The following is a 14,897-nucleotide window of genomic DNA, read 5'->3' as shown; positions in this document are numbered from 1 at the left end:
CTGCCTTTTTATTATTCATAATTATGTTAAACAGTTTTAAAGTTTTAAAGTTTTAAAAATGTAATTTTAGTGTGTTTAAAAAATGTTTATTCTGTTCAGTCTGCGACCTCAGGTGTGTTGTGGATCTTTGCCCCGTGTGATTGAGTTTGACGTTCCTGCTCTACATGAAATGGGCGGAGCTCACAAGGAGTAATGCTGGGTTGATAAAAATCAATTAATCAATTTAAATCTTAGCTTTACAGATCAATAATTGATCCAAGAAAATTGAGATCGATTTAACACAAACCCAAAGTCCCCCAGCTAGGTTTTTCTCTGTTTAGAAAAAATATTTCAGCTTTTGAGGTCAGGATTTTCAGCTAAATTGAAAATCTTTTCAGCTGATTTGAGAAAATATTAAGATTTTCTTTTACTTTTCTTATATGTAATCTGACATGTATGTAAATCCTGCAGTTCAGATTAATGTTTGTATTCAGCTAATTTAACTTTCGTAAATTTTTCAGCTTTTATTCTGTTTATTATGTTACTAGTTTTCTAAAATCCTTGTAACTTTTTTACTTGTCCTTCAGACATTTTCCTGGTTTTCTCTAATGTTTTCTACATAAATGTCACATATAATCTTAATGTAGCTTCCTGTTAGCACTTAGCTTTAATTAATCCTCGTTTGTTTGTTCAACGCCGTGTTAGCGTCTCAGAACGTGGATCCAATCAGATGTTCTGGTTGTTCTCATGGATCCGTGCTCTTCCTCTTCCAGTGTTCCTCGCTACGACCAGCCGCCGCCGCTGCCCCCGCCCGTCACCTACCAGCCCCGCCCCGCCGAGAGGAACCAGCCGGTTCTGGTGCCGGCCAACCCGTACCACACAGCCGAGATCCCGGACTGGCTGCAGGTGTACGCCCGCGCCCCACTCAAGTGAGTCGGACACAAAACCTGTTGTTGTTTGTCTGAGATGTGGAAAAGGTTCGATTCCCGTCGTGGTATGGACCAGGGATTCAAAACTTTCTTTCTAAGGACCACATAACTGAATCCTTCTCTGATGGGGGGAGGAGCCTAAACATAAACATTTATGATTTTCCAGAAAGACACACATAGCCAAAGTTTAAATAATTCATTTCTGTAATCTTCACAGAGAACATTAATGCTAAAACATTTTAAATAGTAGATATTTAGCATCATCTGCAGTAATGCTAGTTGGAATGTGCAAGCTGAATGTGGCCGCTGAAGATGCTGAAATTCATAACTAAAAACGCTGAAGCTGATGGCTAGCTAAAATATTAGCCTAAAAATAAAAAAATATTCTATCTTGGCCAAAACAGCTAGCATGTCGTGGAAATATTGGCTAAATGCCAAAAAAAAAAAAAAACTGGTAAATTGTCTAATTTAGCCAAAACAGCTAGCATAAGGCTAAAATATTAGCTAAACTCCATATTACCCTAAAGGACTGAAAAAATCCTAAATTAGCCAAAACAGCTAGCATGTCGCGAAAATATTAGCTAAATTCCAAAATACCATAAAAAAACAGAGAAAAGGCCAAAATTATTCATAACAGCTAGCATGTAGCCAAAATATTAGCTCAATACCAAATTACCAAAAAAATCTGGTAAAATGTCTAATTTTACCAAAACAGCTAGCTTAAGGCTAAAATATTAGCTAAACTCCATATTACCCTAAAAAAACTGAAAAAATCCTAAATTAGCCAAAACAGCTAGCATGTCGCGAAAATATTGGCTAAATGTTCAATTACCTCAAAAAACTGAGAAAAAAAAATCAGAAATTAGCCGTAGCTGAAATATTAGCTGAACATTCTATGTGGGTCTGGATCGGCGTATCTGATAGTGTGTGGAGGAGGGCCGGATCCGGCCCGCGGGCCTTAGTTTGGGGACCCCTGGTGTAGGCCTTCCGGACTTCCTGAACCGGACCTTCTCGTCTGCTCCGCAGGTACGACCACATCCTGAAGTGGGAGCTGTTCCAGCTGGCGGACCTGGACACGTACCAGGGCATGCTGAAGCTGCTCTTCATGAAGGAGCTGGAGCACATCGTCAAGTCCTACGAGGCGTACCGCCGGGCGCTGCTGTCCGAGGCCGAGGCGCGCTCGCAGCGCCAGCAGTGGTACGGCCCGCCGCCGCCCAAGAACTTTGTGGGGAACATGTGACGACCTCCCGGTCCGTGAACTCTGTGCCTTCGCTTCATCCAAATCGCCGCGCGTGGACGGGAAGAGGGGCGGCCCCCAACGTCCGGCGCTGCCAATTAAAGAGCTGCAGCTTTAAAGTGTCGGTTCTGCTCTGACCCGAACATTTCACGTTTGGTTTCTGAATGCGTCGCGCGACAATCCTCCAAAGCTCGCCGCCGTGGATGATGGTTGGAGCGCGCTCAGTAAGGAGTCTGATGGCGTTTCTCCTGAACCATAAGCTAGCGGAACGTTTGAATCTCATCTGGGCGCGGCGCCGACAAAAATGTGCAATTCAGCGTTTTTTTCTGGATTTTTGTGGATCGATCCAGCAGCAGAACCCGGGCATGTGCAGGAGCGTCCCGCCTGCTTCAGGACTCAAGCACCAATAAACTCCAGCAGCCGTAAAGGAGGAGATGAACGTTTACTTCATCAGCCAGACAACCATTTCTGCTTCCTTTGTACATATTTGTCACATTTAGATGTTTCCAAATAAAACTCAAAGTTTCAAACGAACGAAGACGTCCAAACCAGTAAAAAAGTCTCGTCCTTCAGACCTGATGACGGACGTCACGGTGGCGAGTGACGAGCGCGGCGCTCCTGCGGTTTGGTCCAACTGTGATGAGGTTCCTCTGAGAGCATTCATGAGATGAGAACACGTCTGCAGCCCGGCTTCCTGCAGCTCGCCCGCGACCTGAGGGGCGGCGGCGTTCCTCCGACTCGCCCCCCCGGCGCAGGCGTGCAGGAACTGCAGGCGAGACGGCACAACAGCACTTTGTCACAACCATCGAAACAAGGTGAGGACGCGCATGCGGCTGCGGCACACAACGACACATCAACGGACACAAGCGGCTCTCAGAGGAGAAGCGTAGTGAGGGGGCGGAGCTTCATGGGCTCCTCCAGCAGAACGCCAAGACGCTCCCGGGGAGCGGCGCCGGCCGGAGTCTGAATAAAGAGTGCCCGATGGGGGAGGGGAGGATGCTCCTCCTCCTCTTCATCACCAGTTCAGTCCCTCCGTCATCATCAGTCGGTCTTCTTCTCCGGCTCCGCCCCCTCGTCCACCCGCGGCCCCGGGAAAGCGTGGTGATACAGGTGTCTGTGATTGGCCGCCACGTTGTAGAGCTTGTAGAGCGCCTGTGAAGGCAGAGGGAGGGGCCAAATCTTTATTTAAATACTGCTCAAAAAAATCACGCTAAAGTATTTATTTATCGAGGAAAAAATGTTCAGAATCAGAAGTTCTGATGAAGCAACGAGTTCAGCAGCAGAAAGATCTGGAGCAGAAACTTCATCTGAAGAAACTCAAGAACAAAACGTTTCTGCAGCTTTGAGATCCTCAGGGATCATCAGAGAACCTTGTAGATCCTCGTAGATCATCAGGGATCCTCAGAGGTCCGCTGGGATCCTCAGGGACCTTAAGAGATCTTCAGAGATCCTCGTTGATCCTCAAGGATCCTGGAAGATCCTTGTAGATCCTCTTGGATCTTCAGAGATCCTCGGATCCTTGTAGATCATCAGAGATCCTCGTAGATCATCAGAGAACCGCTGAGATCCTCAGGGATCCTGAGAGATTCCTCAGGATTTACAAGGGATCTTCAGAGATCCTCATAGATCCATCTTCTTGATGGAGGAAAGTGTGAACAGATCAGAACCTTCACAGGAACCCAAAAGAGTCCAAGAACTGGAGGACTCATCCTGGAGGTCATGAAAGGTCAGAGGTCACTGGACTCTGTTCAGGTCAGAGGTCATGATCCAACATGGATCCATGAGAGACACTGCTGAGGAACCAGAACCCAGATCTGGAGGATCCACTAAACTTCTGGACTGAGGTTCTGATCCGACACCAGAGGAACTTTCTGGACTCAGAGACTCTCAGTCAGGCATGGAGGTGGGAGTGTGATGGTGTGTGAACAAAGATCCAAACTCAGCAGGTTTGATAAATAATCTGCATCTGAATTCACTATTTTTGTCAACATTTTAAATCTTTTTGTTCCAAATATAAAAAAATACATTTGTGTATTTCTACATTACAAATAAATAAAATTTAAATTATCTGAGAAAAAGTTTGTTTGAAGTTTTTGTTTCCTAATTTTCCTTAAATGCAGATTGAAACGGGTCCAAACGTTTGACCCAAATGAGCAAAAAGATCCTGATTTGAATCCGAAATAGAAACTAAACATCCGGTTTGAGGTTTGAATTCTGAACTTTAGTTCTTCACTGGAAGTCGTGGAGAGGAAACGTCTTCAGTCCTTCCTGCTGTGGAACATTCTGGATGTTTGAGCATCTCCACAGGTTTTTCTCTGGATTTTCAGGTCAATAATTGTCAGTATTTCTAAACCGGAGGTGGAGCCTCATGCGTGGCGTGGAGCTGCTGTGAGCAGACGTGCGGCGGCGTGGACGGGCGCCACTCACCTCATTGGTGCTTCCCTGCAGAGGCAGAAGAGAGCAGCTGTTAGTTCAGCCTGAACGCTCTGCTGCCACCTAGTGGCTCAGAATCACATCTACACCTGAGGCTCAAACAACAGCCGGTCTCCAGGTGTGCCTTCAGCCCCGCCTCACCTGGTCCCACAGCGCTCCGGCCACCTGGTCGATGACGGCGCCGAGCTCCCGGTACTCGCCGGAGTAGCGGATGTAAGCCCAGGTGCAGAGCGTGATGAGCGCCAGCCCCAGGATCATGTTGCACAAGCTGGCGATGATGTCCACGCCCACGAAGCCCGTGATCCCCGCCGCCACGTACATGACGAAGATGACCACGAAGAGCGTGGCGGGCGTGCGGGCGGCGTGGAAAATGTTCTTGGAGTCGTTGTGCTTGATGTACTGGACGAAGACCTCGTCGATCTCGCCCTCCAGCTGCTGCAGGTACCGCCGGCTGAAGTCCTCGCCGCCCATCTTCTTCACGCTGCGGAACAGCTGCAGCGCCTCCTCCCTCAGGCCGCTGTGGCGCGCCTGCAGCTCGCTGGGCGCCAGGAAGGGCCGGTCGCCGCCGCAGACCTGGAGGCGGGGAGAGGCGGGGACAGGCGTGAGACGGCCTTAACTTTCCACGCCGTGTCGGAGAAGCGAGCTCCACCCACCTGCTCCATCTTTTTGTTGTACAGGTCCTTTGCAGCCGCAACCGCCGCCAAGTTGTTGGCCTCCGCCGTGGCCTGAGGGGAGGAGAAACACCAGAAGGGTGGCTTCTGATTGGTAGTTGAGGGAAACGTTAAGGGGAAACCGCAGGAGGTCATCAGAGAACAGTTAAAGTCAAGGCCCGGGGGCCGGATCCGGCCCTCCAGATCATTTTATTGTTATTAATGACCCGATGTTATCTTGAGCTCATTTCTAACTTGTAGAATTTTGATAAAACATATATTATAAAAATATTGAAAATTATTTAAGGTTTAAGTTGATTTATTCTGGAATAATATTCCTGTCTTTTTATTATTCAGAATTATGTTAAAAAGTTACAGTTTTAAAGTTAAAGACAAAAAACATTTTAATTTAGGCTTTTTTCCATTTTTAGGCAATTTGGAGGTGAGCTAATATTTCAGCTACATGCTAGCTGTTTTGGCTTTTTTTTTTAATTCTTGGATTTTGGCCTCTTGTGCGATTGACCTTGACACCTTCGGTCTAAATGGTTTGACAGAAACAGCTTCATACAGCTCCACTCAAGCCCTCCTTTATGCACTGAAGTAAAAGAAGTGCTTTTGATCAAAAGGACCTTTTATTACTTAAGTTTTACTTTCTGAAAAACGTTTTCTGTTTTTCATTCGACTAAAATCTGAATCATTTTCCACAACAACAGTTGAAAGGCAAATTTAACTCTATTTTCTGATTGTTAAAGATCCTAGAATCCGAGTTCCCCTTAACTTCTCGGTGAGCAGCTCTGTACCTGCAGCATGGACTTGGGGTGGGGCAGCTCCTCGCCCTGGTAGATCTTGATGTAGGCCTGAAACACAAAGGAGTGAGAACTCGTCCGGACCGAACTCGCCGTCCCCTCCGCGGCGCTCTGACCTTGAAGTACTCCAGCAGGCCTCTGCAGGTGATCCTGCTGCCGTTGATCTCCTTCACGTCGATGTTCCGAGGACTGAGGAGCCAAGGAACCAGAACCTTCAGGTTGTTGATGAACTCGCCGTCGATCTCTGGACAGAAGGAGCGAGGACGACGTGAGGCCGAGGAAACCAGGTTCTGTTCGGCAGGTTCCGGTCCAGTTCTGATGCACACATCTGGAGAACTGGACTGAACCTGCAGGTTCTCATCTGGGTTCTTCTGACTGAGGAATCTTTCCAGATCTGGATTTCAAGTTTCAATGAAAGTGGCGTTGTATGACCCACAGTGGTACCCACCCAGCCCTCGCCGTCCCGCTGGACCCGCCCTCTTTGAGCAGCTGCTACACGCCCCTTACTCTCCCCTCTGCCTCCATTTTTCAGATTGGGGCTTTTTTCAGGTTTTATCTCCATGGCAACCAGGTACGAGACGAACAGGTAACAGATGTTTTTGGTTAACCACTGCAGACATGAAAGTCCTCAGAGCTCATCTTATGCTGATCTGATCGACTTTAAACTCAAGACAAACCAGTTTAATAACCAACTTTGGTTTTAAAACGAACAAAAAAACAAACATTATCTTGAAATCACAAATTCTAATGTGAATGCATTTCGCTGACTGTGGTTGCTGAGGATTCTGAAGCTGTTTGCTGAAAATGCTGAAGCAGCTAACATTCACTGCTGTATAACGTCCTGAACCGGCTGACGTCTTGATGCCAAACAGAAAGCGCACAAATATTTGAAGAATTACATGAAAACATTTCAAAAAACACGTAAAATAAAAAAAAATGTAAGTAATAGTACAAGTATGGATGTCCTGAACATGCTGAATGTTTGGTTGCAGAAATGGTTGAATTTGCAGAAATTTGAAAAAATTCATATTCATTTTCAAAGGGGCTGAAAAAAAATCAAATAAATTGCGTAAAATCTTAAAAACCATAAAATGTATGAATACCAAAAACACTGACAGTAATGTCCTTAAGATGAATGTATTGATACCAACATTATAAAATTTCGGAAAGTGTGATTCAGTTTTTACGAATCAAAAAACATGTGGAAGAATAAATAAGGAATAACTAGAGAGACGGCGTTTTCTACAGTAATGTTGGTGTGAATGCTTTTGAAAATGGTGACAATTGACTTTAATTGGTGAAGGGATTTGCTGAAAGCTATTTCCAAAATGTTAAATTTGCTAAAAGATTGAAAATGCCATAAAAAACTATGAAAGAGCCTGAAGTTGACCTACATTTCTGAAAAAAATTGTAGTAAAATTGTCTAAAAATCCTGAATACATGTCAAAATACATGTTAAATATGAGCTAAACTCTAAATTAGCCCCAAAAACCTCAGTAGATGACAAATTAGTCAAAAGTGTTAGCATGTTGCTACAATATATGATAAAAAAAATAAATTACAATAAAAGATGAAAACATTTCCCATCAATATATTTAAAGGTTTGTTGTTAATCTACTTATAAATATGACATTTGATTCCTATGATTTTGCTCAATATTTCAAAAACTATAAAGTTTATAAAAACCAAAAATACGAGCATGAATGTCCTAAACGAGTTTTGATACCAAGATTGATGAAATCTCTGAAAGTGTGATTGAGTTTTTACGAACTGAAAAACCTAAAGGAGCCGGAGAATCATTGTCGTGTGAATGCTGACTGAGCAATCGCACGACAATGATCAGAAAGGAGCGACTCTCTCATCCCGATGAACCCGAGGAGGCGGTACCTTTAATCCTCCCGTCAAAGTGGGGGTTGGTGGCCACCTTGAGGCCGGGATGCGGCATCAGGAAGCAGGAGATGTTGGTGAAGCAGGAGTGGATGTGTTTGCGGACGTTCTGCAGCTCCTCGTGCTGGTTCTCTGAGATCTGCGGCACAGATTCAGCTGTGGTTACAAACCGCCGCCGCTCCGCCTGAGGAGCATCAGTGACCTCTGACCTTCAGCCTCTTCTCCAGGAACTTGGTTCCTCCTTCCAGCCCGTATGGGAACTCGTATGGAAAACTCCAATCTCGCACCAGGAAAATCATGGACTAAAGAAAGGAGGAGAAACACATCAGTGCGTTTCTGTGGTCGCCGCCTGAACGGCAGCGTGGAGATCCTGCTGCTCACCTGGAAGGGTTTGAGGAAGGTCTCCTCCATGGCCAGCCTCCCGTACTCCGTGAAAAGCTGAAGCAGAAAGCAAATGTTTGTGTTTATTTAGGTTTGCTCTAGCGCCACACGCTGGAAAACACGTGAAGTTCAGGACGTCTGTGTTCACGAACACTTGAGAACACGTCAAAGTCAAGGCCCGGGGGCCGGATCCGGCCCTCCAGGTAAGTCTATCCAGCCCTCCATTGTTTCATTTTGACTAAATATATTTTTATGGAGAGTAAAATATTGAAAGTTACTTAAGGTTTAAGTTGATTTATTCTGGAATAATATTCCTGATTTTTGTATTATTCATAATTATGTTAAAAGTTACAGTTTTAAAGTTTTAAAAACCGGCATTCTGATAGATTTATGGACGATTTAGGCTTTTTCAGCTTTTTTGGATATTTTGAAGCTTAGTCATTTTTTCAGCTAAATGCTAAAAAAAAATTTTTTCTAATCTGGCATTTAGCTAATGTTTTAGCTGGTTATCAGCTTCAGCATTTTCAGCTATCAGCTTCTGTGTGTTTATTTATCAAATTCAGCTTCCAGCTTCACCTTTGATAGCATTATCACAGGTAATGCTATATATCTAGTTCATAAATATGTTAAAAAGTTACAGTTTTAATTTGGTTAAATTGTAGTTTTAAAGTGTTCAGTAAATGTTTATCCTGTTCGACATCAGGTGTGTTCTGAGTTTTGGCCTCTCGTGTGGAGTTTGACTCTCCAGATTTAGGACTTCTGGAAAAACAAAGCAGATAAACATGGACAACATCATGGAGGAAGTTTCAGGTTTTTAATGTTTTTCTCTCCCATTCTAGTTTATCACTTAGTCCTGGTTGTTTTATGATGTTGCTTCCCTCTGTTGCCATCTTATCTCCCCCCCCCACCCCTCCCCCACCCTCTTCCCTTTTTCCGTCCGGTCCAACGACAAAGAAAAACAAATAAATAAAATAAAACATAATCAATATAAATAAAGTTTAGCATTAAATACAACAGGGGTTTATACTCAATAAATCCCTGTTGTGACAGTAAAATCTGCCCAACACAAGAAGCTCTCAGCCCACATCTGTTGGCTCAGCTGTTGGACAGGACAAGTTAAAAAAAAAAAAATGTTTTTCTCTCAGAAAAATTTATGGATTTTCAGCTCGATATTTTCAGCGTTTCAGGTTTTTCAACGAATAAAACTGTTTATTTTCACTATAGAAAAAAACAAACATTAAAACTGACTTTTGGTGCATTTTTTGTGATTTTGAGACGAGATGATTTTCATAGTTGTTCATTAGAGTTTGTTACTATGGTGACGTTAGGAAGGGAGGGGGGGTTTGCGGTTTTACCTGCAGGTGCTGGAGGTCATCCTCCTGCACGTTCTGTGAGATGTTGTAGACCTGAAAGTTCAAACAGAAACATCAGAGAACAAACTAAACTTGGTTCCTGTGACGATTCTGAAACATCAGAGAAGAGTCAGCTGGTAGGACATTTAACGGATAGGGGTGGAGGACGCTGTCCTCTACCTGCTACACCGAACCCTCTCACACCTGGAGGAAGGAGGTGGTGCAGTGAGAATTCTGTTTTTTGATTTTTCCTGCGCCTTTAACACCATTCATCCTCACATACTGCAGGAAAAGCTCATCAAGATGGCTGTACCACCACCCTTGGTTTCTTGGATCATGGACTACCTCACTAACAGGCTGCAATACGTCCGCATGGGGGGATCGGTCTCCAGTACCCTCAGCTGCAGTGTCGGGGCACCGCAGGGGACAGTGCTGTCTCCTCTTCTCTTCTCTCTGTATACGTCTGATTTCCGCTACAACACCGCGACCTGCCACTTGCAGAAGTTCTCAGACGATACAGCTGTTGTGGCCTACATCAAAGGAGAAGAGGACAGCGAGTACAGGCGGCTGGTGGAGGACTTTGTGGACTGGTGCAGGGAGAACCAGCTGCAGCTGAATGTCCAGAAGACCAAGGAGATGGTTCTGGACTTCAGGAGGAAAGCTTCAACACCTCAGCTGCTGCACATAGAGGGAGACAGCGTGGAGAGAGTGCAGACCTACAAATACCTGGGGGTCATGTTGGACCACAAGCTGGACTGGACCGCCAACACAGACCAGCTCTTCAAGAAGAGTCAGTCCAGGCTGTACTTTCTCCGGAGGCTGCGCTCGTTCAACATCTGCACAAAGCTGCTGCAGATGTTCTATCAGTCTGTGGTGGCGAGCGCTCTCCTCTATGCTGCTGTGTGCTGGTGCAGCACCAGCAAGAAGAACATCTGCCGGCTCAACAAAATCATCAAGAGGGTGAGCTCTGTGGTGGGACTGAAGCTGGCTCCTGTGGAGGAGGTGGCAGAGCAGAGAACTCTGGCCGTCTTCAGGTCCATCATGAGGAATCCCTCCCATCCCCTACATGAGGCCTTCACCAGCAGGAGGAGCACATTCAGCAGCAGACTGCTGTCCCAGCGCTGCTCCACGGACAGAATGAAGAACTCTTTTGTTCCTCGCGCCATCAGGCAGTACAATTCTTTGGCTGAGCATCTGAGGAGCTTTTAATTATTTTAATCCACAAATTTTAATCTATTTAATCTATTGATATTTAACTATTTATTACTGCAATTTTAATTTAGTTTTTAATCTTTTAATTTTGTTTTTAAATCTACGACTCCTGTTGTTCTTATTGTCCTTTATGTGTGTATGTTTTTATGATTGTCAGCAGATGACCACATTTAAATTTCCTAAGGGATTATTAAAGACCCTATCTATCTATCTATCTATCTAGGAATCTAAATCAGGTCTGTGACGTGGTTTTCATATTAAAGGGGCGGAGCCTGTTATCTGAAGGGGCGTGTCTTCAAAAGCTCCTCATCCAGAGAGAAGAACATCTGCTGCCAATCAAGAGCAGTCAGTTAAACTTCATGAGTGTCTCCAGAGTTCAGGTGTGTCTCCACTGCTCAGGTGTGTCTCCAGAGCTCAGGTGTGTCTACAGAGTTCAGGTGTGTCTCCAGAGTTCAGGTGTGTCTCCAGTGCTCAGGTGTGTCTCCAGTGCTCAGGTGTGTCTACAGAGTTCAGGTGTGTCTCCAGAGTTCAGATGTGTCTACAGAGCTCAGGTGTGTCTACAGAGTTCAGGTGTGTCTACAGAGTTCAGGTGTGTCTCCAGAGTTCAGGTGTGTCTCCAGAGCTCAGGTGTGTCTCCAGAGCTCAGGTGTGCCTCCGGAGTTCAGATGTGTCTCCAGAGCTCAGGTGTGTCTCCAGAGTTCAGGTGTGTCTCCAGTGCTCAGATGTGTCTCCAGAGCTCAGGTGTGTCTCCAGTGCTCAGGTACCTGCATGGAGCTTATCATGGTGCTCAGAGCGAACACGGTGGCGGAGTCCCTCAGGGTGGACTGGCTGTCAAACGTTCCCTGCGTGTCCATCAGCAGCACAGCGACCTGCGAGACACAGAAGACGTTTGAAGAAACTTTGTCTGCTGCTGTGCAGAGAAACCTCTGAGAGAATGGAGGGTAAAGAAGGGGGCGTAGAAGAAGAAGAAGATGTCGGTTGGATCTGTGAGAACATAAAAGTCTGATCTGTTAAACCTGAGCTTCAGTAAAGTTCATTTAAACACATTTGAACCAGAGATGATGATCAGAGGGAAGACAAATCTTCTTCTTCCTGGTGTCTTCTGTCCTGTCGGAACTTGTTTTGGACAACAGCGCCCCCAGAGAGCAGCTGAAGGAACAGCATCGGTCTCCCAGATGGTTCTGGACAGCGACTGGACAGTAGGAGAAATATCCGTCTTACCTTCCTTCCATCGGGTTTGTCCACCAGAAAGACCTCATTCCAGATCTGGATCCCGGTGGTCTCCCTCTCCGAGCCCCCCCTCCAGGAGAAGCCGGTCAGAGGCTCGTCTGAATCCCCGAGCCAGTTTTCAGTCGTCTGAGCAGAAGAGCGGATACTGTCATCATCAAAGGTCTGGTTAGTTCTGGGAGGAGGTCAGAGGTCACGGCGGGCTCGGTCAGACTCACGTGGTTGTACATGAAGCGCAGCATGAAGTCCATCAGGAAGGACTTTCCCTTACGGAAAGCCCCCGCCACAGAGATGGCCACCACCTCCCGGTCCTGGACCTCCTCGGCCAGCAGGATGCGGCTCAGCGCCGCCTCGTCCAGCTCGAAGGTGTGGTCGTCTTTGACCAGCAGCACCTGGATGGGGCGGGCTCGCCCGTCTGGCTCCTCCTCCTCCGAGCTCCAGTCGTAGACGTTTTTGTCACTGAGGGACCCTGGAGGGCGGAGCAAAGAGGGGGTAAACAGGAAACAGCCCATCATCACTTCCTGTTCTCCTAATGAAACTGTTAGGGTTTAAATAACTACTTTGAATCAACCTTTATTTAAAACGTATCCATAATCAGCCAAGTGACCCCATATGGTTTCAAAGTGGGCAGAAACTCTGGACCCCGAATGGGTTTGTCCACAGTCACTCTGGTGACCCCCCCCCCGCTACAGCGCAGCTCACTAGCTCGATACAGGTGAGCTTGCTAGCATGCTAAAGAGGAGCTTGCTAGCTTGATTCACAGGAGCTTGCTAGCTCAATACAATGGAGCTCGCTAGCTTGATACAGGTGAGCTTGCTAACATGCTACAGTGGAGCTCGCTAGCTTGATACAGGTGAGCTTGCTAGCATGCTACAGCGGAGCTCGCTAGCTTGATACAGGTGAGCTTGCTAGCATGCTACAGCGAAGCTCGCTATCTTGATACAGGTGAGCTTGCTAGCATGCTACAGCGGAGCTCGCTAGCTTGATACATGTGGGCTTGCTAGCATGCTACAGCGGAGCTCGCTAGCTTGATACATGTGAGCTTGCTAGCATGCTACAGCGGAGCTCGCTAGCTTGATACATGTGAGCTTGCTAACATGCTACAGCGGAGCTCGCTAGCTTGATACATGTGAGCTTGCTAACATGCTACAGTGGAGCTCGCTAGCTTGATACATGTGAGCTTGCTAACATGCTACAGCGGAGCTCACTAGCTTGATACAGGTGAGCTTGCTAACATGCTACAATGGAGCCTGCTAGCTTGATACAGGTGAGCTTGCTAGCATGCTACAATAGAACTCGCTAGCTTGATTCACAGGAGCTTGCTAGCAAGGATTCAGAGGAGCATGCTAGGTCGCTACATCAAAGCTCACTGGCTCGATACAGAGGATTTTGCTAGCACGCTACGCTGTCCAGTGGGCGGCTGGCTAACATTGCAAGCCTACCCACTGAGTGCCACTTAAGCCAAGCTGGGGGGGTGGGGGGGTCACCACAGAAACTGCTGACAAACTCATTCAGTGTCCAAATTTTCTGCCCACTTTAAACCACATGGGGCCACTCGGTCTTGCTGGCTGGGAGTTTACTCAAAACTATTTTTAGACAAAAAAATGTATTTATTAATCTGAGAATGTGTAATAAAAAGATTTTTAAAAAGATTTTGGAGCAGAAATAAAAAAAACGAATCTTTAGTTGTACGGATCCAGGAAGTTGGAGGTTCTCCGCCCTGGAAACAGACAGGAAAATCTATCCCATAGTTCCCAGCTTCCAGCTGGTGTTTGAAGGGCTGGGAGGATGATTCCCTGGAAGAACTTTCTGCTGTGTGATGGTCCGGCTAAAAGAACCTCCAGTGAATAATTCAGGCCGCATTTCCTGGAGGAGGCGTGTTCTCCTGCAGAGGCCTCACCCCAGGCCCGCCAGCCTGATCGAGTTGCTGCTGAAGACGTCAGAAGCTCCAGAAAGTGGGTCAAAGCAGCCAAACAAACGCCCCTTTTTACCCCTTTCTCCTCATCCTCACCGCCCTGCTCCTCTGTCACCCCCTGGATCTGGACGTTGGGGGGCAGAGGATGAAGATGATGAGCAGAAATACCCCCACAGTCTGATGCATTTGGATTATTAGATCCCAAATCCAGGAGTGATGATCTGAAGGAATCTGGTGCCTTAATGAGCCAAAATGATGAGTCATGATTACAGAAATGATTGCTCTGAGGTGAAGGCATGAAGCCTTTGATCATGGAGTCTGCGGCTGCGCGCGAGCAGCCTCTTTCTTCTGCTGGAAGGGGGCAGAAAGGTGGAGGGGGGGTCGGACAAACTCACCCCAGCTGTCCCGTTCCGGGCGGTGCTTCGCCATTCTCCTGTGCGAGGATCGCTGCGTCTGTCCGGGAAAGAGGGCTCCTACACGGCGCTCATGGGAGGATGCTCCGTCTCCTCCGCCGCGACGCTCCCAAAGCACCGAGAGGATGGAGCCTCATCCTCACGGCGCATGCGCTGCCCGTTCCGTCCGGAGGGGGCGACAAAAACACACAGCCGTGCTGCCTTCAAGGGAACTCCGGAAATATGAGCACAGAATAACAACTATTTGAAAATAAAGAATCTTAATTCAAATCTGTGGAATATTTTAAGTTCTAATATTGAGAATCAATCAAATATTTGGAAAATTAATCTGTTAAAAAACGTCTCTCAACCAGAAAAAATGGAAAACCAAAGTTTGGAGCAAATTTATGAGCAACATTTTCAGAAAAAAACAATAAACTGAAAGTTTTCAGCTCTATCTTAAAATATTGGAAGTTAGAGTGAAACAAAAGTTAGTG

The 14,897-nt window shown here is 46.3% G+C and overlaps 2 protein-coding genes across 2 annotated transcripts in view; one reads left to right on the top strand and one right to left on the bottom strand.

Moving 5' to 3' along the window:
• Positions 1-2,679, top strand: part of sav1 (salvador family WW domain containing protein 1) — an 8,072-nt gene extending 5,393 nt beyond the window's left edge. The window contains exons 4-5 of the mRNA XM_024275569.2: positions 753-908; positions 1,935-2,679. Coding sequence (XP_024131337.1) covers positions 753-908; positions 1,935-2,148 — 370 coding nt within the window. The 3' untranslated portion in view covers positions 2,149-2,679. The remainder of the gene's footprint in view (positions 1-752; positions 909-1,934) is intronic.
• On the bottom strand, positions 2,569-14,594 carry atl1 (atlastin GTPase 1). The gene is made up of 14 exons (XM_024275427.1): positions 14,404-14,594; positions 12,312-12,562; positions 12,088-12,222; positions 11,631-11,735; positions 9,658-9,708; positions 8,303-8,359; positions 8,131-8,223; positions 7,922-8,060; positions 6,151-6,278; positions 6,029-6,085; positions 5,232-5,303; positions 4,720-5,151; positions 4,573-4,587; positions 2,569-3,297 (listed from the first exon to the last, which is right to left on the bottom strand). The coding sequence occupies exons 1-14, from the start codon at positions 14,435-14,437 to the stop codon at positions 3,187-3,189; spliced, it is 1,680 nt and encodes a 559-aa protein (XP_024131195.1). The 5' UTR covers positions 14,438-14,594; the 3' UTR covers positions 2,569-3,186.
• Positions 14,595-14,897: the final 303 nt, after the last annotated feature.

The sequence above is a fragment of the Oryzias melastigma genome, linkage group LG22 (genome assembly GCF_002922805.2).
Source record: "Oryzias melastigma strain HK-1 linkage group LG22, ASM292280v2, whole genome shotgun sequence".
Lineage (NCBI taxonomy): Eukaryota > Metazoa > Chordata > Actinopteri > Beloniformes > Adrianichthyidae > Oryzias > Oryzias melastigma.
This window is presented reverse-complemented; position numbering and strand designations above follow the sequence as displayed.

Bases quoted from the DNA above. Each gene is read 5' to 3' on its own strand.
- atl1 (XM_024275427.1), bottom strand. From the start codon at position 14,437: ATGGCGAAGCACCGCCCGGAACGGGACAGCTGGG. The intron at 8,360-9,657 runs GTAAAACCGCAA...TTTCTGCTTCAG, and splicing joins ATGACCTCCAGCACCTGCAG to CTTTTCACGGAGTACGGGAG. The intron at 8,224-8,302 runs GTGAGCAGCAGG...TCCTTTCTTTAG, and splicing joins CCTTCCTCAAACCCTTCCAG to TCCATGATTTTCCTGGTGCG.